Source organism: Anoplophora glabripennis, unplaced genomic scaffold (assembly GCF_000390285.2).
Source record: "Anoplophora glabripennis isolate ALB-LARVAE unplaced genomic scaffold, Agla_2.0 scaffold513, whole genome shotgun sequence".
Lineage (NCBI taxonomy): Eukaryota > Metazoa > Arthropoda > Insecta > Coleoptera > Cerambycidae > Anoplophora > Anoplophora glabripennis.
In genome coordinates this window covers 28,420-52,725 of record NW_019416672.1, presented here as the reverse complement: position 1 = coordinate 52,725, position 24,306 = coordinate 28,420, and the positions used below count along the sequence as shown (strand labels likewise).

Genomic DNA, 24,306 nt, shown 5'->3' with positions numbered 1-24,306 from the left:
TGATTAAAAAATACTTAAAACAAAAACTACAAAAAAAATATTTTTTAAGAATAATCTAGATTGCTTCGTAGCATATCGCTATTCGCTAGTTCCTCGTTTATTTGCTTATTTTTGCTTGTGGTGGAGTGAGTTTATAGATCGTGGTTTCCTTATTTTGTGTTTTATTTTTGTGACTTACGTGTGCATATTTGTTAATAAATATACATATTAACAATGAGTTCCTGGGTAAGACCTTGTTGTGTCCCGGAGTGAGATGATAGAGAAGCAAAAAGGGTAAATTTTCATTGAGCCACCATCTTATCGCATATTGAAAATGTTTTTATGTTATTGTAAAAGTTTAAAAACAATTTGAAGACTAAGCGGAAATAAAGGTTTTTACAACAACAGGGGAACGTGATGAATTTCCTCAAATATATTAAGAAGACAACATACACATTCTTTAGTAGTCAACTAAGAAATCAGAAATTAAAGCCTAAAAGGCAGGCGCTTTACAATAGATGATAAAATATTTGCATTATCTATTTTTAAACAGAGTGGTAGGGTTTACAGGTTTCTTTCGAAAATTTTTAGTTTACCAAGTGGAAAAACATTGAAAAAATTATTAAATGCTGTACCATTTAATTTTGGAATTAATGCCCATATCTTCGCACACTTAAAAAATACTGTAATAGTATTAAAGATATGGACAGAAGTTGTATCTTAATGTTCGACGAAATTTCGTTAAGCACCGGCATTTCATATGACCAGAAAACAAATTCTATTCAAGGACTAGTAGATTTTGGTGGGGCTGAGCGAAGGGCAATCTTTGCAGATCATGCCGTTGTTTTTTTGTTGAAAGGTATTCACAGAAACTGGAAACAACCAATTTCATTGGACTGGATTAGACCTGATAGCGACTGTATGCGATCAAGAAGCAACAGATAATGCGGCAATAAAACAACTATTAAGGGACACAAATTCTTACCGTTTACAAAATCAGATTGAAAATAGGTACCAGGGCTATTTGATTTGATTGCCCTCACCTTCTGAAAGGCATAAGAAATTGTCTGTTGACAAAAAATTTACACTTTCGCCAAGAAAAAGTTGATAAAGTTATTTCTTGGTCACATGTAATAGATATTCTTCTGAAAGGCATAAGAAATTGTCTGTTGACAAAAATTTACACTTTCGCTAAGAAAAAATTGATAAAGTTGCTTCTTGGTCACATGTAATAGATATTTATAGTCGACAATGGGGGAAATTCAGTCAATTCCCTAAATTAACCGACGAACATGTCTTGCCACAGAATATCCGAAACATTAAAGTTAAAAACTGTACGCAGGTGTTTAGTTAGCAGAGAATTAAGCACTTCTTTGATGGGTTGTTTGATAGTGTAAATGGCAGTGCATTAAGACCTTATTTAGGAAGAGCTGCGGGGAGTAGTGACATCCAAGTCAAAACACCATGAAGTCTGGAGAACTGGTTTAAATTCCATGTTTTTTTCTAACTCTCCCTCTTCTCATATTGTTACACCATCTATCAAAAACTGGATATTTACACTCCGTGGCTTCTTATACATCTGGGACCTTCTAAAAAATAAAAAGTTTCGATTTGTTAGACCACGTTCTTTTAATCAGGATCCTTTGGAAACATTTTTCAGTCTGATAAGAAGCCACGGATCAAGAAACACAAACTCGACATGTACCTTTTTTATACCTTCCACAAAGGCCCTTCTTATTAATAACATTATGTCATTGCACTCCCTCGGCTCTATCTATGAAGAAGATGGTTCACTTGGTGCATTAGATGCTTTAAAATATTTTTTAATTAACGAACAGAAAGAAATTTCATCGAATGTTGAGTTACCGATTATATTACATCCTACTACATCAGATCCACCAAAATCGCATGTTCAAACAATTGCAAATTCTTACGTAGGAGTTGTAGCGAAAAAGCTATTAAAATAAATAACTGTAAAGCTTGTACTACAAGAATTTTAACAGAAGAGGATGTACCTCAGAATTTGTTAATAAAGAAAGGACAGTATCAAGCACAGTTTGTGTACTCCTTCACACAGTTTTTTAAAATTATTTGATATAATTGCCAGTATTATATCTGATATGCTACCAACAATTATCAGCCGTAATATTATTAAAAACAAAATTTACAGTCATACAATAATACATACAATACTATTTATTCTTTTGTAATAATCATAAAAATTATTCCTCGAATTTTTTAAATATTGCCACAAATATGTGCANGGAGTTTCCCCCACGTCAAATTTAGGGAAACTGGCGCCCGAGAATAAAACCGACTATATAAGTTATTCACTAACATTACCGTTTAGAGTCCAGTCCGAGGAATAGAAGACCTTTCCGAAAAATTAAATTACAGGGGGTGTACACACCATAGTTAAAAGTAATAAAAATTTACACCGAACGATCCATAGAGAGAACCGAGGAAAAGTGCGTCACATAATTAACGAACATAAAGAAATTTCATCGAATGTTGAGTTACCGATTATATTACATCCTACTACATCAGATCCACCAATCTTGCAAATTCTTACGTCGCAGGAGTTGTAACGAAAAAACTATTAATATAAATAACTGTAAAGCTTGTACTACAAGAATTAAACAGAAGAGGATGTACCTCAGAATTTGTTAATAAAGAAAGGACAGTATCAAGCACACAGTTTGTGTACTCCTTCACACAGTTTTTTTTAAATTATTTGACAGAATTGCCTGTATTATATATGATATGCTACCAACAATTATCAGCCGTAATAATATTAAAAACAAAATTTACAGTCATACAATAATACATACAATACTATTTATTCTTTTGTAATAATCATAAAAATTATTCCTCGAATTTTTTAAATATTGCCTCAAATATGTGCATATATCTTTAAATTAAAATTGTTAATAATGTTTTAAATAGCAAAGATCTGCGCCACAAAGGCTTAAATAATATAACAAATGTCGCTTACAATAAATTTATCAAACAGCGAAAAAATAAAGGATGATTTAACTTTAACCCAGTTTTATTTAATGTCGATAAGGAACACTTAAACTTGCTGTAGGTTTCAATTATATATAATATATAAGCCACGGATTTCGTTGTTTTTGATACGTTCTCATTCATGTTTTGACTGATATTACCGTGTCAATGCTGATATTATCGTGTGGCTCCTAGGGCTGGCACTGCATGACTAATTTTAATACCCAAATTTAACATAAGACGGCACTATCTATTCCTGTTAGCAAAGTTCATATATACCTAGTTATGACTTTCTATAAATCTCTCGCCGCTTACAAATTTTGGATAAACAAATTAAAAATCGTCCTTCCGAGTATTAGCACCATACATAAATGGATTGGAAACTCAAAATTTAAGACTGGTTCCAGTTTTAAATTTTTTAACCAAATTAAACAAAAAGTACAAGTTATGCATGACCAAGAGAAGTTTTGCACCATTATTTTTGACGAAATGAAAATAAAAAAATTTCTTGAATACTCCAAGTTATTGGACCTCGTAGAGGGTTTTTGAGGTTCCCACACTACGGTGGGAACAATTCGGTGTACCTTTAGTGCGAGTTATCAATCCTGATAAGATGCTGACTTTGCTACCCTTGCAGTTTCATTGTTCTGCTAAACTTATAAATATGGGTCAAGTTCATTGTTGTCCAGGGGTAATATAGAGCTCATACCTTTGAGATTGTTGTATTTATTTCGGCTTTAATTCCTCGATACTTTTGTGAAAGTTTTTAAAATAAAAGAAATTTTGTTTTTAAAAACCCAAACCGCTCGGCACAAAAGTTATCTGGCGCAATCGTTTGGATCCTTTTTTGGAGTTTTCCAAAAAGGAGTTTGAAGGGCATATTGGAATTCTCGTCGTACCTTCGACTAACCAAGGAAAAACCGCCGAAGATTGTACCGCTGTCATATCCTGGGCAGAACTCCTAAGTTAAGAAATCCAAGAGAATCAAGCAAAGAAAAATCAAATTTTTCGCAAAGAAATCAAACAAATCCACGAAAATAGCAAGTAAGAAGATTTCAGTGATTAGGCTGTGGAGAAATTATAGTTCAGTAAAAATTTCTTTCGAGAAATTGCTGGTTGTAATCGCTGTATCCATCCTATCCGAAGAAAACAAAACATCGTGAGACTTTGCACTTGTATGTTTAGGTGTCGAAGTGCCTAATTATACATTACTTCTAGAAGCAACCAAGATCGTGCACTTTCTTTCCAAAGACTGCATGTGATCTAAATCGTGCATAGGAAAGATTGACTCAAGCAAGAAAACATCTTTACACGAAACCATAACAAATTTAGAAATTAACATTGCATCAAATAGTAAACTTCCATACATTATAATTCCCGAACTTCAGGCAAGATTCATGACAAACACAGGATCAACAAAAACGTTAATAACAGAATCCATAGCACGTGCATATTTCGAAGACAAAATGTATTTTCACCTCTTCAAAATTAAAAGACCGCATAAGCGCATACTACAACTACACATGATTGGTCTGCAGATATTCCAATTTCGAAAATATTTAAGAAACCTGGATTGGTACATATTCACTATGTATTCAACTTTAGTGATGCCTAATAATGGACTAATAGACCTAGATCTTCTTCAAAAAATCGGAACTATCCTCGATTTCAGAAAAGGATATTTAATTACATACAAGACAAAAATTTCTTTATTCACTGAAAGAAAAAGACTACTTTACCCTGACGCCGATAATTATAAGAAAGTAAAGAAAATATATATATATACAACATACCAAGAATCGAAATTGTAGCAAAGGTACCAGTAATGGAAAAAAGCGGAAAAACAGTGATAAATTCCATAGTCCTTAAAGACAAAATATAAATACCAACTGGGATAGTAAATATCGAAAACAGAGAAGCAACAGTTATACTTGTAAACAACACAGATGAACAATTAAATTTTAAATTAGGAGAACCCGTAGCATGTATGAACGGATATGACTTAAATAATTTTAAATCAGAACCTATGGACACGGATAAAGATTATCAAAATTCAGTAAAAGACTATGATAATTTGCAAAAGAAAAATCTAGAAAACTTAGATTTAAGACATTGCAATCGGGAAGAATACGACGCAGTTAGAAAAATACGTTAAGATTATAGAGACATATTTTATTGTGAAGGAATTCCATTAACATTTACCAACCAAGTCAAACATCAAATTAGAATAACTGATGACACTGCAATATATATAGTGTTATAGATTTCCACAAATTTACAAAGAAGAAGTAAAAAAGCAAATAAATTCCATGCTCGAACAAATATAATACGTGATTCAATATCACCATGGTCATCCCCTACATGGATCGTTCCCAAAAAAATGGACAATAGTGGAAAAAGAAAGTTCAGAATTGTAATAGATTACAGGAAGTTAAATGAAAAAACAGTACCAAATAAATTCCTATACCAAATATAAATGACGTTTTGGACAAATTAGGACGAAGTCAGTATTTCACAACATCAGACTTAGCAAGTGGATAACATCAAATAAAAATGAACCCCAAAGATATTGAAAATACGGACAATAGACATTATGAGTTTCTCAGAATGCCATTTGGACTCAAAAATGCTCCTTCAACGTTTCAGAGAACCATGAACCATGTTTTATCAGGTTTACACAACAGGTGTCTAGTATATAACGGTGATATATTTTCAACATCCTTACAACAACATATTGAAAGCACCAGACTAATTTTTGAAAGATTTAGACAAACCAATCTAAAAATATAATTGGATAAATCAGAATTTTTACCAAATCCTGAAAAAGTCGAAGCAATTTTAAAATTTCCAATACCTAAAACAAAAAAGGAAATTCAGTCATTCCTGGGTTTAATTGGCTATTATAGGAAATTTATTAGATTGTTCTAAACTCTAAACTAACGAAACCTATGATGTTATGTTTGAAAAAAGGTGCAAAAATAGAGCACATCAAAGAATTTGTAGATGCATTTGAAACATGCAAAAGAATTTTGACAAATAGTCCATTGTTACAACATCCAGATTTTTCAAAACCTTTTATTCTAACAACAGATGCTTCACAGTATGCATTAGGTGTAACATTATCTCAGAGAGAAGTAGGTAATGATAAACCTATAGCCTACGCATTAAGAACACTGAACGAATCTGAGAAAAACTACTCAGTGATTGAAAAGGAATGAACCAAACCATTCTTGCTGCACAGGTCCTAAATTGAGGCGCTTACTGCAATAGTGGCCTAAGTGTGGAAATACAGATTTCGGGAGAGAGACTGATAGTTTAAAGTATAATAATAACCTTACTGACTTGTTACCCTATGTACCACCAATTTTTCACAAGTTTTATATTGATCTACGAGTAAAACAAAATACACCCATAAATACAGATGATGATCCCAATGGACTATACGATCCTGTAGAATTCTCTTAATGGAGATAAGAAGAATAACTTTTTATGTTTAATATACATATATTTATACAGTTACATTATATAGTCACAGAACGAATATATCCTATTGATTTTTCAATAAAAGTTGTTAGTATAGTTTCATAGTTTTTGTTGACCTAATATTCTTGAAATTATATAATAACCTGCACAAGTGGCCAATGTTTTTTTGGTAATGTTCGGTGTTTTATAAAGTAAAATTATATGGTATGTTGATTACCAATGAAAGTGGTGAATCTTTTCCCAAATTTAAAATAAATGTATTAAATTGCTTCTCACTGCAAGAACTAAAAGAATTAAAAATATCACTATATTTTAAACCTTAATTATTCACAGATGCTATTTTTTAAGTTAGGCCACTATTGCAGTAAACGCCTCAATTGTGAATGGGTCAAATTGATAGAATTCATTTGACCGCCATCAAGATCTTATGAGGCGGCTTAAACTTTAGCTTATTATAGACAGATGGCGGGCTTGCGCTCGGTCGTACAAGTTTATATAAGGAGTAAATAATTAGGTATATAGTATGAATTTTACTGTTAGTAATCTATAGACAGAGTGGCAGTTCAACCCAAGCCGGTGGCCAAACTCCATATTCCATAACTGATGATTAGACGACACTTACTAAAAACTGAATTATTTCCCAGGATACGTTCAGATGAAACATTACTTATTGCCAAAAAGGACCAATTAATTTGTGCCTATGCTTATTCTTATATGTATAAAAGAACACCTTGACCTAGTCAGACAGAATGAGACGTTCAGCCAAATTATGAAGCTTTACAAGAAAAGAAAATGACAATATTAAACACTTGATAGATGTGTCAAAATCTTGCCATTTTCAACTAATTGTTAGAGCAGTACATGAGACGGCTTATTATACTCCAAAAAACAGAACAATACTCGCAAAAAAATGTGTGATTTAGCATTTGTTTGACCACTCCAACAAAGTAATACAAAAGATCAGCGAAAAGAACACAACGTATTAAAAACTTTATTTGAATCGCAATGGATTAATGAAGTGTCAGCATAAGCCTCAACCACTTTGAAACAAAAGAAATGGAATAAACAAGAATTGTTACCACTCACAGAAGATTTAAAATTATTAAATGAATTTAATGAAGAACTGCAACAACACGTCCAAGGGCCCATTTAAGAGGAAGTAAGTCATCCATTAGTAGAACCATAGACCAGATTTTTTGAGATCTATTTCGTCCTAGTCTGGAGTTGATGAAAACAGTATCTGGATCACCATTTCCCGAAGTGTGGACGAACCTGCTGGAGATGTTGCCATATGGAGGGTGGAAACCAGTTAATATAACACCCGTACAATCTACTTCACCAACTTTAACCGTGGCTCAGACCACAAGGAAGAGTTTCTCCTTGAAAAAAAGACATCCAACGCAAGTAGAACTACTTACTATAGAGCAGATAAGAAGAGAAATGAACTTTTAAGAGAAAGAAATGAACTCCTAAAAATAGGTGTTCTGCTTGTTCTAGGGACTACACTTAACTTCTTATGAAGCAAATTATGATTTGTTTTTAACCAAGGAATATATATTATTTGTACATTGTTACTTCCGTTAATATTTTTATCTAGGTCTAGGGGAATGTGAACACTATATTTCAAGACTATAATACTAAGTATACAGATTCTATTTGCAACAGTGATCCTCACATTGGTAGTGTTTGCTACCCGATCCCTAATAGCACAGCTTCCAAGTCTTCTACATCATCATTTTGTTGTTCGTCACCTGGTATATTATTTTCTTCCACATAGCACCAAGACAAGACTTAATTATGATATTAAAAGAAAAGGATACATGTCCAGTAATAGCAAAACATGGTAAAACTGAAATAGAGTTAGGAAAACCATTGACTGCGAAGCTTAACTTCTCAGGAAGTGGTGAATTTTTGGCTTATCAACTTTGCAGCATGGTAGAATGGCAAATGAATGGAATATGGACTGCATCTGAAGCTGCTCAAGTTCTATACCATTGTGTTTTTGGAACTTACAAAGAAGATTTGGGTGTTATCAACTATAACAAATTTCAAGAACTGGGTTAGAAGAGATAATTTGGGAAACAAATTTCCAAAAGTGAACACATATGGATCAACAAGCCAATTTGAACTGATATTAAATAAGGCCTGGTCCAAATTGACATCAGCTTGTCAGACAAACTTGTTAGCAAGACAAGGATTCCAAGTGTTCCATGTTTTAGCGGAAGAACAGTTCGATTTTCTTAAGAATTTTTTGAAAATTTCAACAAGAACATTGGAGGGGGAACTGGTGGAAAGACTATACCTCAACTTGAACTAAGTTTGTCTAGTACTTTGGATGAAATTCTAAAGTAAGAAAAAGAAGGAATATTCTTGACTTGTGAAGCTCAAGTAAATCCCTTCCACTTTTCCTGATAACAGAATTATATATATACACCAGGATGACATATTCATGGAATGGTGCAAGAAATACAGAATTAAAAAATACAGTGAAAATATTTTACCGGCATATTTTTCTGAGTTATCGAAAGGGTACCCTTCTTCTTCAATGTAGTCGTATCGTGAAAGCAACCCTTCAGCAAAAAAATGAAGTTGACTTTAGTAAATGTAATTTTTTTTTCTAAATACACCGGATAAAATCTACTTGATGATGTTAACTTTCCAAAAATAATTTTATATAAATGTAGTAATTATTTTAGATTTGTGTTGTGTTTGACATTGCTAGGCTTTACGTAATGAAGAACTTTTGAATTTAAAAGTAAGTGGCATAGAGCATAAGTAGATTTCTCTGTATATTTCCTTCCTTTATTTAGAAAACGTTTCGGAAATGTTTCGAATGCCCAACAATGTAAACTCGGCCAAACAGCTTCCACAGTATCACTCTGCGGACGAATATTATATAGCTTAGATTAGTTTCGGGTATTATGGCCTACTCGGCCAATATGGCCTGCCTTAATTTCTCAGAAACCAAACAACGCAAACGATGTAGGTATCCGCCATAACGTCGCGCCCCTTCCCTTGACCCCTCAGTCGATCCCTGAGTTGCGGCGAGTGAACGTGTGTCCTGTGCGAAAATCGAAAATTAGCTTATTTGATGTAATCTTTTGGTAAGTTTCACTCATTCTTGTTGTTTAAATAATAATTGTTTTTATATTGATAGTGCGCAGTTTTGTAGTTAAACTTTCAATGAATAGTGTGGCGATATTTTTAAAGTGCATTGTTTAATAGTTTTTAGGTTAGAATTGTATTTGTCAAAAACGTATCTACGCCGATTATGGCACACCTAACGTGAATTTTTCTACATGTCATCATTTTCTTTTTCAATAGGTGATGGTTCCACGAAAACCAATTTCACAAAGAAAACGTCAAACTTGGTGCAAGGAGTCGATGAAAAACGCAATCGAAGATGTACGAAATAAAAAATGGGATCACTAAAGACTTCTAAACTGTATAAAGTACCCCGAACAACTTTAAGACGTATGGACTCATGAAGAATGCTCAGGAGTGGAAACGGACGTTTTTTTCTTCTATTTTTTTTATTGTATTTGTTATGGAGGGCAATATGGCTCACTGCATTTGTGGCCAATATGGCACTAGGCCATATTACCTACCACGGTTAAATTTTTCATTTTAATTTTGTTTGATAATTAATAACCTTAAATTTATAATTGTTGATTACTATTAAGTTCAAAGGACTGATTTAACCAATAAAAACTGATTGATCTCAATTTTATTTTATTTCCAAAAAATCTTATGGTGTGCCATATTACCCAAAGTTACTCTACCTACTAACAAAAAAAAAATATTATTAGAAGCCCAATTACAGAACAATTTTTGTAGCACTAGTAAATTTAAGGGAAAGAAAAGTTAAAAGATAATATGAAAGGGTTTACGAGACAATTTATGAAAGGAAGTCAGAAGGAAGACTTTACTTTAAAGAATATTGAAGACAGAATGTGTAAATCACCACAGCATTCGCAGCAGCATGATAGTAAAGTGGCCTAGCCAAAAAAGTGAAGAAAATATGGAAGAAAATGTAGGTACTCGATAAATATAGGGAGATGAAACTTTCTGAATCAGACGAGGAGCCAGAGTCAGTGGAAAGGGAAAGTTTTTTTTTTGTAGGTTATAGATAGACTTTAAATTGAAAAAAGGATAAAATTTTTCTAGAACTGTTGGTAAAAAATGGCCCTTCTCCGAAAATGGATTATTTATTGCATAGAACGTCATGCCGTTTATTGTTTTCCATGTATATTATTTACAGAGGAGCAAAAATCTATTTTCAACGGCGGAAATTGGATTCGGAGATTGACATAATATTAGCACCAGAATCAAGTTGCATGAAAATTTTATAACTCTGGCAATTACATAGAGATAAAGATGACGCTATTGATTTGCATTTAATGCGAAGAGACAATCCTGAATATATACAGCAGACAAGTGAACCAATGTATGTGTATGTCCCTAGTAAAGAACCAACGGATATAATAAAATATGAACAAAATAAAAAGAAATGCCAAAAAAATACTGTACGTATTGATGAAGGACTGAGACAGACTAAAATTTCTATAAATGAAAAAATAATTGTATTATATTCAATTGTTATTCAAGTAGGGGACAAATGAAATGAAACCGTGTGCAGTGTTTCCGATTTTATTTCCAGCATGTCATTTTAAGTCATTCTGGTTATCACAAAGTTCAAAATGGTCAATTTTTGATCGAGTTGTTACTGATTTTAGTATGGTAGAAATTAATGCTGTTAGTATATATTTTAATGAACAACATTCTATCCATTATATGAACAGATTTTTGAACAGAAAAAAATAAAAAGTGTAATACATTTGATTCTGTTGTGCACACATGATGAAAATATTATCTTTTTGCATTAACAACTGTTATGCCGTCAAGTAAAAATCTTTTAAAAGAGAACTATACTTCTATTTTCAATATAAGCGTATAATAGAAGAATGGTTTTATAATATTATAATACTGACTTCCCCAAAATATAAGGACTTGCAGTGGATCATGCAGAATCGGAACTTATACAAAAACGAAATGAAATCACCGCAAACAAAATGCAGAGCGAAAGCGAGATTACGAAGACTACCGATGTAGTAGATGAAGATAAGAGTAAACCGAAGCATAAAACAGGAAAAGGCTCAAAACAACGCAGAGTTGATCAGTTTAGGAAGGGAAAGAACCAAGAGACTGATGCCTCCATTCAAGCAGGAATATTTGCACGGTTGAAAATTTCAGATCCTACAAGCATCCCCACCATACCTATTGCCAACGAGGTTCATCCGGTCACAGTCCCTTTGACTTTTAATGTTTTACCCGAATTTGTGGATCGTGTCTGGGATACGATGGAAACTAAGGGTGCGTGTCCTTTTGGAGTTCTCAATACCCACGAAAACAAAAATATCTTCATCTAATCGGAACTTATACAAAAACGAAATGAAATATGAAGAATACTTATCGAATATTAAAAATGATAATTGTTTGTTCAGAATCCTTAGATATAATAGAAGATAATGTCGACGACAGGATTAGGCAGTATAAGAAATCATTATTTTATATACACTTTGATAATAAAAGAAAACCCATAGTATATGCAATGAAGGAATGGAAGATAAAAATCTTACATTACATACTTACCTTTATGGTCATCCATAATCATTGGTGAAAGGCACCTATTGAAAGCTACTTTGGCACTGTTAAAAATAATATATTAGAGCAATCACAATTGAAGTAATTAGATTTATAGGAGAAATTAGAAAATATGTTTTAAATGTTCATAAAACCCCTCAATTTAACATAACAGATGTTGTGCTAACAAAAAACAAAAGCGCGATGTTTGTGGAGAAGGATAGGGATTATATTCTAGTAAGATGATAAAGGAAAATAATCTTAATAATATTAAATACATACATACAAATACATACGTTATTCATTTCTAACGAACGGTTTAATAAAATAGATAATTATAAATATTATGAAAAAGTAAGGAATGTGTCTTACGTGATAGGATAGCGAAATATGACTTCTTGAATAAAGAGTCGGATTATCTCAAATTCCTGTTTGATGAGTTTAAATGAATCATTTCAATCTAACATAGAATCGGGCTGGTTAAATGGTCACTAATATAATAATATTCTGTATAGAAATATTTAATATTATTATACAGGTACAAATAGTAGAAGATTTTATTAGCAGAGAAATATTTATGAACGACATATTTCTAGTGTGAAGGTTCGTCGTATCAGCTGACCGTAGTATGGGTACGTACAAAAGGGCGCTGTTCGAAAAGATAAACAAATCTGTGGCTGATATCGTCACCGCCTGTGTTTTATAAACATACAGCGATAGGTTTAAAAAGGGAGAGACTTCTCAGTGCCTTATTAGCTTTGATAGACGTAGCTTACTCTTGAATAATTATATCGATTTATGAAGTGGAGATTTGTAGAACATATTAATATCAAAAAGTTATTATTAGAAGTGTTGTGTTTATACTAGCAATACACCTAATCTGGAAATGTACAAAAATTATTAATGCCTTATAATGGAAATGGAACTTGGTCACTTATGGCATTTTTTATTTTACTTTTTTATTTTGATTTTTTGTGGAATTTCAGTTTCCTTTCTTTTTTTCAGGTAACTATTGACTAAAAATGGTGCGGGAATACCAAAGAACCCCTGGATCCAGGTCCTACCAGGATTATAGCAAAGAAAATGTTGAAAGGACCATTGAGGCGGTTGACTCTTGGAAAGAATCTTGGACCAGGAGGCCGTCCAAGAGTCCTTTCCAAGAAAGAGGAAGCCACTGTTGCTGAGACACTTGGAGTGGTGGCCAATTGGGGTTTCCATTTAACTAGGGCGGCTATAAGGACGGTAATCGCAAAATACCTTGAAAAACAAGGAAAAACAGTTAAGGTCTTTAAAGACTGTCTACGCAGGTAGATGCCTTTATTTATATAATGTTTGTTTTGGCTCTTTGCCGTTGTGCGGCGCTGTGCCGAGCCTTGTAATGCGGGGAGCTAATGTTGAGCGGCGCTCGCACTGAGAGAGATTATGTTGTCGTTGAAGTTGTTGTAAGGCATGATTTGTATTGTGTGGTGCAACTATTGTATGAAGTAAATAAAGCAGTTGAATTCAGAACGTATACAGTCCACTTTCATTACTCGTCTTATAAGAAAATACACATCAAAGACAACATTCCCGGAGAAGATTATCTTGATTCATTCATCAAAAGAAATAATCTATCCATTCCTTTGCATGAAATATAAAAAGGTCCAGAGCCTCCGTCGACCGTGAAGACATTTTAAATTTTTTCCCCTTTAAATGATGCCGAAAATTTTAATATTTATAATTACGACGAAGCAAATGTCACATATGACCCTGGGGCCAAAGAGATGGTAGTACCAAGAAACACAAAAAGGGTTGAACGGGTGCAGAATCATTCTCGCATCTCCATTAGTATTATGGTATGCGGAAATGTAAAGGGGGATCTACTGCCTCCCATGGTCTACAAATCTAGCAATTTATATGAAAACTGGCCAGAAGGCGGCCCTCCTGGAACCAAATATGCCAGCAGCCTCTCTGGGTGGTTTGATATGAATTTATTTGAGATGTGGTATTTTAAAATTCTCCTCCCTCACATAAAGGAAACCCGAAAAGAAGGCGCTACAACTATTGTGGCTGGTGATAATCTCGCCAGCCACTTTTCGCCTGCAGTAAATCAGTCCTATAAGGAGCATGGTATTTATATAACTCCATTCCCTGCAAATGCCACCCACCTTATGCAGCCACTTGATGTGGCTGTATTTGGTCCCATGAAAAAGTGTTGGAGAAAAATTTTAGACAATTGCAGGAAAGAGAGCCAATATCCAGGGAAGTTTTCCCAAAGAGCAGTTTCCAAATTTGCTCTCTAGGTTATGGAATGGCATATCTGCGACTGTAAGCCAAAATTTAGTATCTGGATTTAGAGATACTGGGCTTTTTCCACCTAATTCAAACGAGGTTTTAAAGAGGATTCCAGATGGACTAACACCAGATGATCAAGACAGTATTACAAGATTCCTTGATTCATCATTAATTGATATTTTAAAGGAACACAGAGGAATTGGCAGTAACGCAAATCCGAAGATAAAAGGGAAAAAAAGTTCAAGACGGTAAAAACTTGGCAATAGACCAAGCCAATGAAGTTGCTTCTACAGATGTCACAGATGAACCTATTGTAACTGTCCCTGTAGACCTTGTAGACCCTAATGAAACCATTGAAACTCTCACAACGAAAGCCCTAGAACTAGATGAAAAAGATGTTGTAGGATGTTCTGGTGTCCAACGGAAAAAAACAAAGAGGAAATGCGTTCCAATTTACCCTAGAGAAAAAAGTAAAAGACAAAAAAAAGTGAAGCAAAAGTAAAGTATGACATTTGCCATTGAAATTGGAAAGACTTTCTTGGCGGACAAGAATAGATCAAATGTGTTCAGTGCCTTCAATAGATATGTGGCCTTTGCAACCATGAAAGTAAAGACCCTCATTTTACGTGCGACTACTGTAATGATTCAGAAGCAGGGCCGTTGGAATTTCAGGATGATTCTGATGTGGATAAAGATTTTGTGCCAAGTGACTAAGTTAGAAAATTTTGTTTTTGAATAGTTCATGATTTTTCCTGTGTTTAAAACGTTTAGGACTATTTTTAAGTTTTTAAAGTTCCTTTTACATTTTAAGTTGTTTTTTTACAAATGTTATACTTTTGTATGTACAATAAACCATAGTTTTTCAGTGTTATCCTTAACTTACAAATCTAATAAATTGGCTATTTATGAAAAAATCAAAGAAAAAAAATACCTACAACGTCGCTAAATTTTTTTAAAGTCAATGCGGGGTAACCTAGTCATAGAAACCACTTATAATACTAATTTCATTGAAATTCTCAAGAGTGACCAAGTTGCCCTGGGGTTGAGGCAACTTGGTCAACCAAATATTGATATTTTTTTTCTTACACAAAAGCAACAACTGAGCTTTTCTATACTATAAATGGTTCCTTATGTATGTCGGTCTGTAAAAATGTTTTATCAAATTATATCAAACGTAAAAGAAAATTTTCGGGTTAAGTCAAAAAAAGGGTGACCACGTAGCCCCAGATTACGGTACATGTTACAAATCTATAGACTAGAAATGTTTAAAAATTATATAGTTGCTGTGATTTAGGCCCTCATAGATTGGAAATGTAAAACAAAGGCTAAATGGTTGAAAGTACACAAAGAAATAGTAAAACCTGCTATCCGAAAATGAGCAAAGGCTCTTAATTTGATGGGTAAAAAATATATTCAGGGCGATCCTATTTATGCGATAGGTTTGGAATAGATTTGATCAGTATATTTGATTTTAGGAGGAATCACAACCAATTGAACAAGTAGCTGAAAATAATTTAATTCTTGAAATTATAAACTGTGACTACATAGTTCATGGCCTCAAAAATGATATATAAGTGAAGAAAATGAAGAAAGCTTACCATAAACATTAAGCAAAAGAACAACATCAAAAAAGCTAAAATTAGATAATGTGGCACCTCATGCTAACCGTTATAAGCAGAAATCCACGTTTTATTTTATTTATAACAAATTATTTGATATGCAATCGTACACAAAGATCATTTTAGAACAATAAGTGCTAACATTAAGTCTGTAGGAGACAGCTTAATCAGTATTTAGATAATTATAATAAGACGTGTTAGGAAAAAAACAGCCTCGTAAAATTTGACCATGTTGTTTGGTTTCATCGAAAATTTTGTTTTTAAATAGAACCTTCCTATGTTTATTTAGTCAATATGACTAAATCTGAATCCCAAGAAATCGTATTATTAAGTTTAACAGATATAGAAGACCAATCTGTTGAAATTTTCATATCGAGAACTGATTACAGAAGGTAAAATATGTAATAGTCTGACTCTTTGTCATATAGATATTTTAATTTTAATCAAATATTTGACTTGGCCCATGCACAAAAACTGTACGAAGAATTTGTAACAAAGAACTATGTAGATGCAGTTGAAGAAATACCGACAGCAGCTTCATATTGTTTGAATGAAAAATCTGAAACATCCAATGAAGATAACACTTTTTGGTCTGAAGGAGAAACCTTGCTCTTTATATCGCTCTATGAAAATCATAAAAATTACTTTCATCATACTAAAAAAAAAGAAAAACTGTTTGGCATACTCTGATGGTATTAATTATACTGTAAGTGTGCATTTTATATAAAGTATTAGCTAATCGTAATGTTAAAGAACGGTATTCAGGGAAGTGCCAGAAGAAATATTCAACAAAAATAAATTGATTATAATGAACGACTTTAAATTATGAATTCTGGAAAAGAATTGAATCTTGGGATCAACGACTCCAATATATTGTAACATGTATCAATGTTTCGCAAATAGCTTGAGTGGTGTTGCTTGTGGCATATATCCACTGTCAAAAGAAAAACTGTTAAGTAAAATTCCGAAGGAGCAGGAACTTGCCCAAAACATTGTTAGGGACGTTTTGGTAGATTACCTTCAAAGTCAATGGAATTCCACTAAAAGAGATGCACCCAGAAAAAGAAAATGATTAAATGTTGTTCCTGGTAGATCCATTACAACTGATGACATCACCGATAAAGAAAATTCTCCAGAAGTTGGACTGCCAATGTCAACAGTTAATCCTAAAGCAATGGAAGCTGTTGAACGCAATTTCAATTTAATGAAAATTCAGTTACTGGTAAAGGTTGAAACTGGTCAACTTCACCCCAGTGTACGGTATCAGTTTCACCATTTTTAAGAGAGCATCAATCAGTTAATTTGAGTTTATGTTTTAAACATGGCAACAGTACAATGATAATTATTAATATTACTGATAGATATAATTTTTGAAAATGGCATTAGTTGTGTTTAAGCAAATTTTCAAGTATGTTAATACATTTTTTCATTATATTAATATATTTATAACGAGAGTTCAAATAAAAACGTGGTCAAGTTGGTTCTCAAAATGTGGACGTAGGGTGTAGCGTATAGCAAATGAACTTAAACGTCATCTGTCAAAGCACTATATCGCCGCTTTGTTATTGAAACTGACAGCTGCTATACAGCTCGTTGAGAAATGAGGTTAAGTTGGTCGCTATAAGCTACGCCCTACGTCCAATGTGTCAGAGCCAACTTCGACCACGTTTTTATTTGAACGCTCGTTATATTTTTATTTCATTATATGTATTATAGTGTAAAGAATATATCTGTTAAAAGAGATAAAATATTTGTCAAGTTAACTCATTCTTCTAAATCAGGTACATAATTAGCCAAAAAATTTGGTAATCTACCATAAGTAAAAAAATAACAGAAGAAAAATTTCAAATTATTTGAAAAACCTGAAGTATTACTCCTTTGATATAACTTGTGATGAAGAACGACACCAGATGGAAATGATTACATGTCTTGTTGCGAATTTTCACGCTTTTTTCAGGAAAAACTGGGATTAAGTTGGAAAATTATCTATATCAGAAAGATTTAGAACGACGTTCTGCATCTTTTGATAATGCACTTCTGGTTGCTTTATATCAAAAATATCCTGTATTGTATCAAGTAAGGTATGCATGTTATAAAAATAGAACAAAATGGTTAATTGCTTTGCAATCGGTCGCCAATGAATTTCAAAATATATTTCCTGAAGCAACTAGTGTTACCGTCGACGATATTAAAAAAAATAACAGTATTAGAACTCAGGTTTTTGCTCAATTAAAAAAAAAAAGTAATGTGTCCGGTGCAGGCACTGACGACAGATTTTTAAATGAAGGAATTCGCATAAGAAATAGTGAATTAAATATAAACATAAGTGACATGTCATATAACGAAAAAAACACGAGAGAACTTACTTCCGAGGGTACCATAGATGAGTTCAACGATAATTCTTCAACATCAACAAGAACATCCATTCATTCAAGTGTAGGACAGTCGAGTGCACTTGACAACGTCCAACTTCTTGAAACACAATATCTAGGAAACGTAAACATTGGAGTTCAAGAGCTAGTCAACACACTGACACCATTTCTCTAATGCAAGAAACAACAAGGAAAGTGAAGAAATTTAAGCCAAGCCCGGAGATAATTGGTTTAGGGCATTCTGTAAACGTAACAGATTGAGCCAGAAGAAGTTTGAACAACTGGAGAACCAGCTATTCCTTTATTATATATGGATTTTATGAAATGTTGGAGGAAACCATCCGCCACCTCAAGTTGGAAGATTGTCCAGGCCAAATATGGAATTTGGATGAAACGAGTTTCTCATCAGATCCAAACAGAGTGTAAGGTGTTGCCGAAATAGGACAAAAAGTACACAGAAACGTAGAAGGATCTGGAAGAGAAAATACCACCGTGATGGCATGTATTTCAGCGGCTGGTGTATTGCTACCACCTTCAATAATTTTCCAAGGTGCACATTTATGGACCAGCTGGAAAGGTAAGTAGCTACTAACTGCTCTTTTTAATTATTACGACTAAATTATTTTTTTATTAAAGGGTCGAAAGATTTGCCAAATACCTTCAATGCGTGTCAGAGAAGGGTTGGATGACCACTGCTATTTTCCAAGAATGGTTCCAAAAGTTTTATACCTTAATTACAGAGCGGTCTCAAATTGTAATCATGGACAGTCACGTTACTCATTTAGATAAGGGCACAATCGAACTAGCAGTTAAAGAAAATATCCCGTTATTAAAACTGCCATCGCACACAACTGATGTCTTGCAACCCTTAGATAAATGTTGCTTTGGTCCTCTTAAATTAAAGTGGAATAATGCTTTAATCGTACGGCAAAGGCTCAACCAGCGAAAGTTAAATAAGAGTGAATTCTGTAATTTATTGTGTGAAATATGGGAAGAAGGCATTTCTGAACAAATAATAAAATCTGAGTTTGCTAGTACTGGAATTTACTCTTGCAATAAAGAGAAATATCCTGTACATTGACTGGACCCTGAAAAAATGAACGAGATACCAGAACCAAGATCTCAATCGTGAAAACCCTACCAATGTGTTTATACCTGAACAACTGGAACCGGAGTCCATTACCCTTACTAGAAGCAGAAAACACATAATGTTGCTGTTGCTGGACCTATGAAAATCAATGATGTTGATGATGATCCATCAACATCATTAACACCATCGTCTTCAACTCACTTAAGTACCGACCGGCTCTCATTCGAGTCACTCTTACTATCAAAAATTCAAAGAACAATCCCATCAACTCAGAAAAGAATGAAAATTGATGTCACTGTTTTAACTTCAGAAGAATTTCTAATTGAGCTGGAAAAAATGGATAATGAGAAGAAAAGTGAAAAAAAAATAAGAAAAAGCCAAAGAATAAGAAATCGAGTGAATCTGATAGTGAAAGTAATGAGGAGTAGTACAACTTTAAATTGGGCGATGAAAGCGACATTTAATATGTTACTTTATAAGATATTGTTAATGAAGAATTGGTGCGATTTCGTGTGAAGCAAGCGAAACGTTACAACTGAAACAAGGTGACTACATATTGGTGACATTTGCAACTAAATGCCAGAACGTTTTCTATGTGACACAAATTGAGGAACTAGGAGATGAAAGCGTACTGCTAAACAGTTCCCATTTACCATAGATTTCGATAATATAATGTCCAATAAGTAACAAATAAAAATAAATAAACTATAGTAGCATATTCTGACACAAAAAGGGTCTGGTGTACAAAGTAAAGCTAAAGTGAAGGATGTTGTTCATATAAAATAAGTTTGTTATAACACAAGTATTAATATTGTTCGATAAAATCTTTAAACTGTCAAAATTGTGACGAAAATGGTATTTGCCCATTCAATAAATAGTAAAATGCACTCATGCATGACAAAATGGTTATAAAGAATACTAGAGAACTATTCTGTAATGTCAGATAACAAGTAAATGTAAAGGCATGAGCACATTTGAAAAATTATCAGAATTTTGACATGTGATCAACGGAAGGTAAAGGTGTTTCCCACATAAAGATGGAATGTGCAATAAACCTGGTATATAAGTAAAATACAGCATACCTGTGATAAGAATTTATGTGTAGAACTAAATCTGAGCCTCTGCAAAAGGTTTCATGTATCGTTTAAATGTTGATGTTTGACGTTCCGTTAAAACTTGTAAATTTCTAGTTTTATAAGTGGTGCAGAACTGTTAAATAATATGTGTAGCATGTAAAAGACCTTCATAACTTCATAAACTGTATTTAGACTCCAACCCAAGTTTAAACTTCTGTATGGACTTTAAAAGTTTTCGGTGAGTCGATGAACCTAGAAAGTTTTAGTTTCAAAAAACAGACAGACTGTTGGAAAACTGGAAAAGGGATAGTAATAAAGACAGTGAGTGAACAGACATGTAAAAAAATAAGTTATATAACATAATTTAACTACAATTTGCAATATTAAGTAAAATTTAGTCACGAGTTTCAAGCTAGACCTAGAAAGATGTTACTGGTATCAAAAAATGTAAAAAAATTCAAGGAATCTGAAAATTTAATCATCGTGCAGTATAAAACATGCAGAAAGTTAATAAATTGAAAATAAAATTTCTCAAAGGTTTGGTATGACAATCCCATGACAACGCCTCATTTGTTTTTACTGCAATAAAACCAAATACGAGCTCATCGCAGCTCAGTTTCGCATAAATTTTCTAGGAAGTAACATCGTCCATTTGCTCCTAAAAATAACAGTTGAAGTCAACAAATATCAACAAGTTTGTGAAAAGTTTACCTCTCTAGTTTCCCATTTCGAGAAACGCGACTGACAGTTACAAGTGTCAAAAGTCCGAAGTACACAATTTACTAAAGTGACATAAGTTCGAAAAGTCATCACTAAATTTGAACTGAGTCCAAGCTAGTAAAAGTGAATACGTGAAGGTTTATATAAAAAAAAAGTGTAGTGCATTTCGACCGGAATTACCCCATCAGACAGCAACCAGAACGGATATCAACGTGGAATTTCACGACCTGGTTTACCCTTGGAAATCCTCGAAACACGACTTAGGAAATACAACCAGCGATACGTGACGACACGGTTGTAAGTTGTATGTATAACTTGGCCAATATATATAAAATTTGCAAATTTCAATTCGAATTGAATTTAACACGTACGAAATTTTCAATCATTTACGCACTATAAAACAATGTGGCTGAAAGACACGGATTCAGATTCGGGAAAAGAATTTTTACAGCGGACCAGTTCATTATTGAAAATGACCTAATATTTTTAATATTATTTTGCTTTAAAGTCTTCACTAAATTATTAAGTATATGTTATAAAAATAAAACAAAGTAAATTTTTAAAAGTTATTACTTTTTTAACATATCACGTTATTTCACAAAAAAATCTATGATTCTACAAATGTTACAGTTTCAAATTGAGATTGAGATCCCACAAATGCGGCTGTTACAGATTGAAATAAATACTGAGATTTACTTACGTCCTAAGGAATCTTACGTATAGTGAAAACGGAAAAATTCAGAGGCTACGAGGGTCAAACGATTTTTTTCTGTTTAGGGTTGAAAAAATCGTAGATCCCACAAATGGGGCTGTTACAGATTGAAATTTATACTGAGATTTATTTATGTCCTAAAGAATCTTATATATCATGGAAACGGAAAAATTCAAAGGCTACGAGGGTCAAACGATTTTTTTCTCTTCAGGGTTGAAAAAACCGTATCTCCCACAAATGCGTCTGTTACAGATTGAAATTTATACTCAGATTTACTCATGTACTAAGGAATCTTAGGTATCATGGAAACGGAAAAATTCAGAGGCTACGAGGATCAAACGATTTTTTGATTAGTGTTTGTCATGTCATTTAATTAAAAGTGTTTTAAGTTCGTTTTACTCGACCAGGCTCTTTTCGAAAAACATAAGAGTAATAATTTGTAGAAAATTGAAAGACGAATCTGAAAATATCTTGATTGTTACCGTAAAGCAGTGGCATACTATTTTATTTAGAAATATGCCACCAATACCCTGTATATCCGCCCTCAGATTTTCGACAATGTTTACATAAATACATGTGCCCAATTTCAAATTATTCCACTAACCAGTTTTTAAATTATTTCAAAAAAATTAAAAATATGTTTTTAAGTTAAACAGCCTGTATCTTTTTAGCGAAATATCCTAGATAAAAATTTTATTGGAAAGACTTCCCTTAAAAATCACCAATGAATACGAGGTTTAATTTTTGGTCACCGTTTACGAATCATTCTGTATAACAATATGGGACACCTTGTATAGTAGGTACTATTTAATAAATTGTTAATATATTTTCAAGTTGTTTTTATAACAACACATATGCAATATTTCCTTTAATAACTCTTACTTGGCTAAATAATCCTTATTATCTCAATATGAATAAAAATAAATAAATTTTTCGAATCGAACTATAAATTAAAGTGTTTCTTAAAGAAAATGTCTAGCCAAGTAAAGCAGTATAGATTTCTATGGAAACTAAGTAAAAAACCGGTAAGGTAAATCTACAAAACTTCATTGTGAAATATTGGAAGAATAAAACAAAATATTTACCTGTTCCACCAATTTATAAAGCATGCATTTAAAATTTCTGTAATTAAATGATTATTGTAGTAAAATATGCTAAACAGCATTGTTTCATTTTTTTTAATTGCATGTATAGTCAATAACTTCAAGAAAACTTTACATTGAAATATTGCATCAGTAAAAATATTCGGGACTACCTATATGAGGAATTGACAATTGCCCAATTACTACATAATCAAAAAAATGGTTTTAAATATAATTTTTTAGAAAATATTATTTATTTGTATTAAAATAATCAACTTTTCTTTATAATTTTTTGTTGTTACTCCCGTAATTTCAAAGTTATCCAAGAAAATCTAATTAGGAAAGATATTTGTTTAAGTAGTAAGTCGAAGTAAACGTAACGTAACGTAAACTGTACGCTGTATCGATCATAGAGTTTCATACAACGACCAGGAGTGATTGGCTTTGACTTTTCGGTTGTATTTTAAAAATCTTATAAGCAGTTTTATCTTACACTTTTCAGTTTCGGGTTCCCAGAGTTTATGTTTTAAGTTTGTTCGAAAATAAGACTTTTTCTTTATATCTCAGTTTGTTCATAAATTGAATATTTCCTTTCAGCATTTCTTTTCAGCTTATTTAAAAATTTTATTCCTTTATCTTGGATATTTTTAAGTTTATTTAAAGGTTTGACTTCTTTCTAAAATATTCTTTTATTTTTCATTAACTAGAACTTTAAATTTTAAAAGTTTGACTATTTTAGAATTTCTTTTTTAATTTTTTAAAATATTATTCATTTAAGAATTCCCTTTTAAGTTCGTTTTAAAATTAGGAATTTTTCTTTTGATAGTAATATTACTGTTAAAATGGGAAACTTTAAAAAACCTGATATTACCATGGCTGTTTTAAATAATTGTATAAAACACAGGGACTGCACCCTGGAACAATTGTGGTCATGTAGTCCCAGAAATCTTTCTTCAATTTTATCAATGTTTTGCGAATTTTTGGGTATAAGAAATAACTTCAAAATCCGTATGTTTGCGTATATGCGCATAAGAAGGTTGGTTTCCTTATAGAAAATAGATGGCAGTGATGAAGGAAGTGAAAGACTTGAGCAATATTGCAAGAAGCATCACGAGTATACTGTTCATGAACGAATCACAAAAGCCGATGATGCAGAATTTAACTATGACGAATTTAACAACGAAGAAAATGAATCTTTTGCAAGCGACATTACTGTAACAGATATTACTGAAAATACAAGTGACCATGAA

At 32.7% G+C, this 24,306-nt stretch overlaps 1 protein-coding gene and 1 long non-coding RNA gene across 2 annotated transcripts; one reads left to right on the top strand and one right to left on the bottom strand.

Moving 5' to 3' along the window:
• Positions 1–13,874: 13,874 nt before the first annotated feature.
• LOC108910029 (jerky protein homolog-like) lies at positions 13,875–14,393 on the top strand. Its single transcript, XM_018714522.1, has one exon. It carries the CDS (start codon positions 13,875–13,877, stop codon positions 14,391–14,393), a length of 519 nt encoding a protein of 172 aa, XP_018570038.1.
• Positions 14,394–20,878: 6,485 nt separating this feature from the next.
• LOC108910034 lies at positions 20,879–21,493 on the bottom strand. The gene is made up of 2 exons (XR_001964436.2): positions 21,254–21,493; positions 20,879–21,200 (listed from the first exon to the last, which is right to left on the bottom strand). It is a non-coding gene; the product is annotated as an uncharacterized LOC108910034 (long non-coding RNA).
• Positions 21,494–24,306: the final 2,813 nt, after the last annotated feature.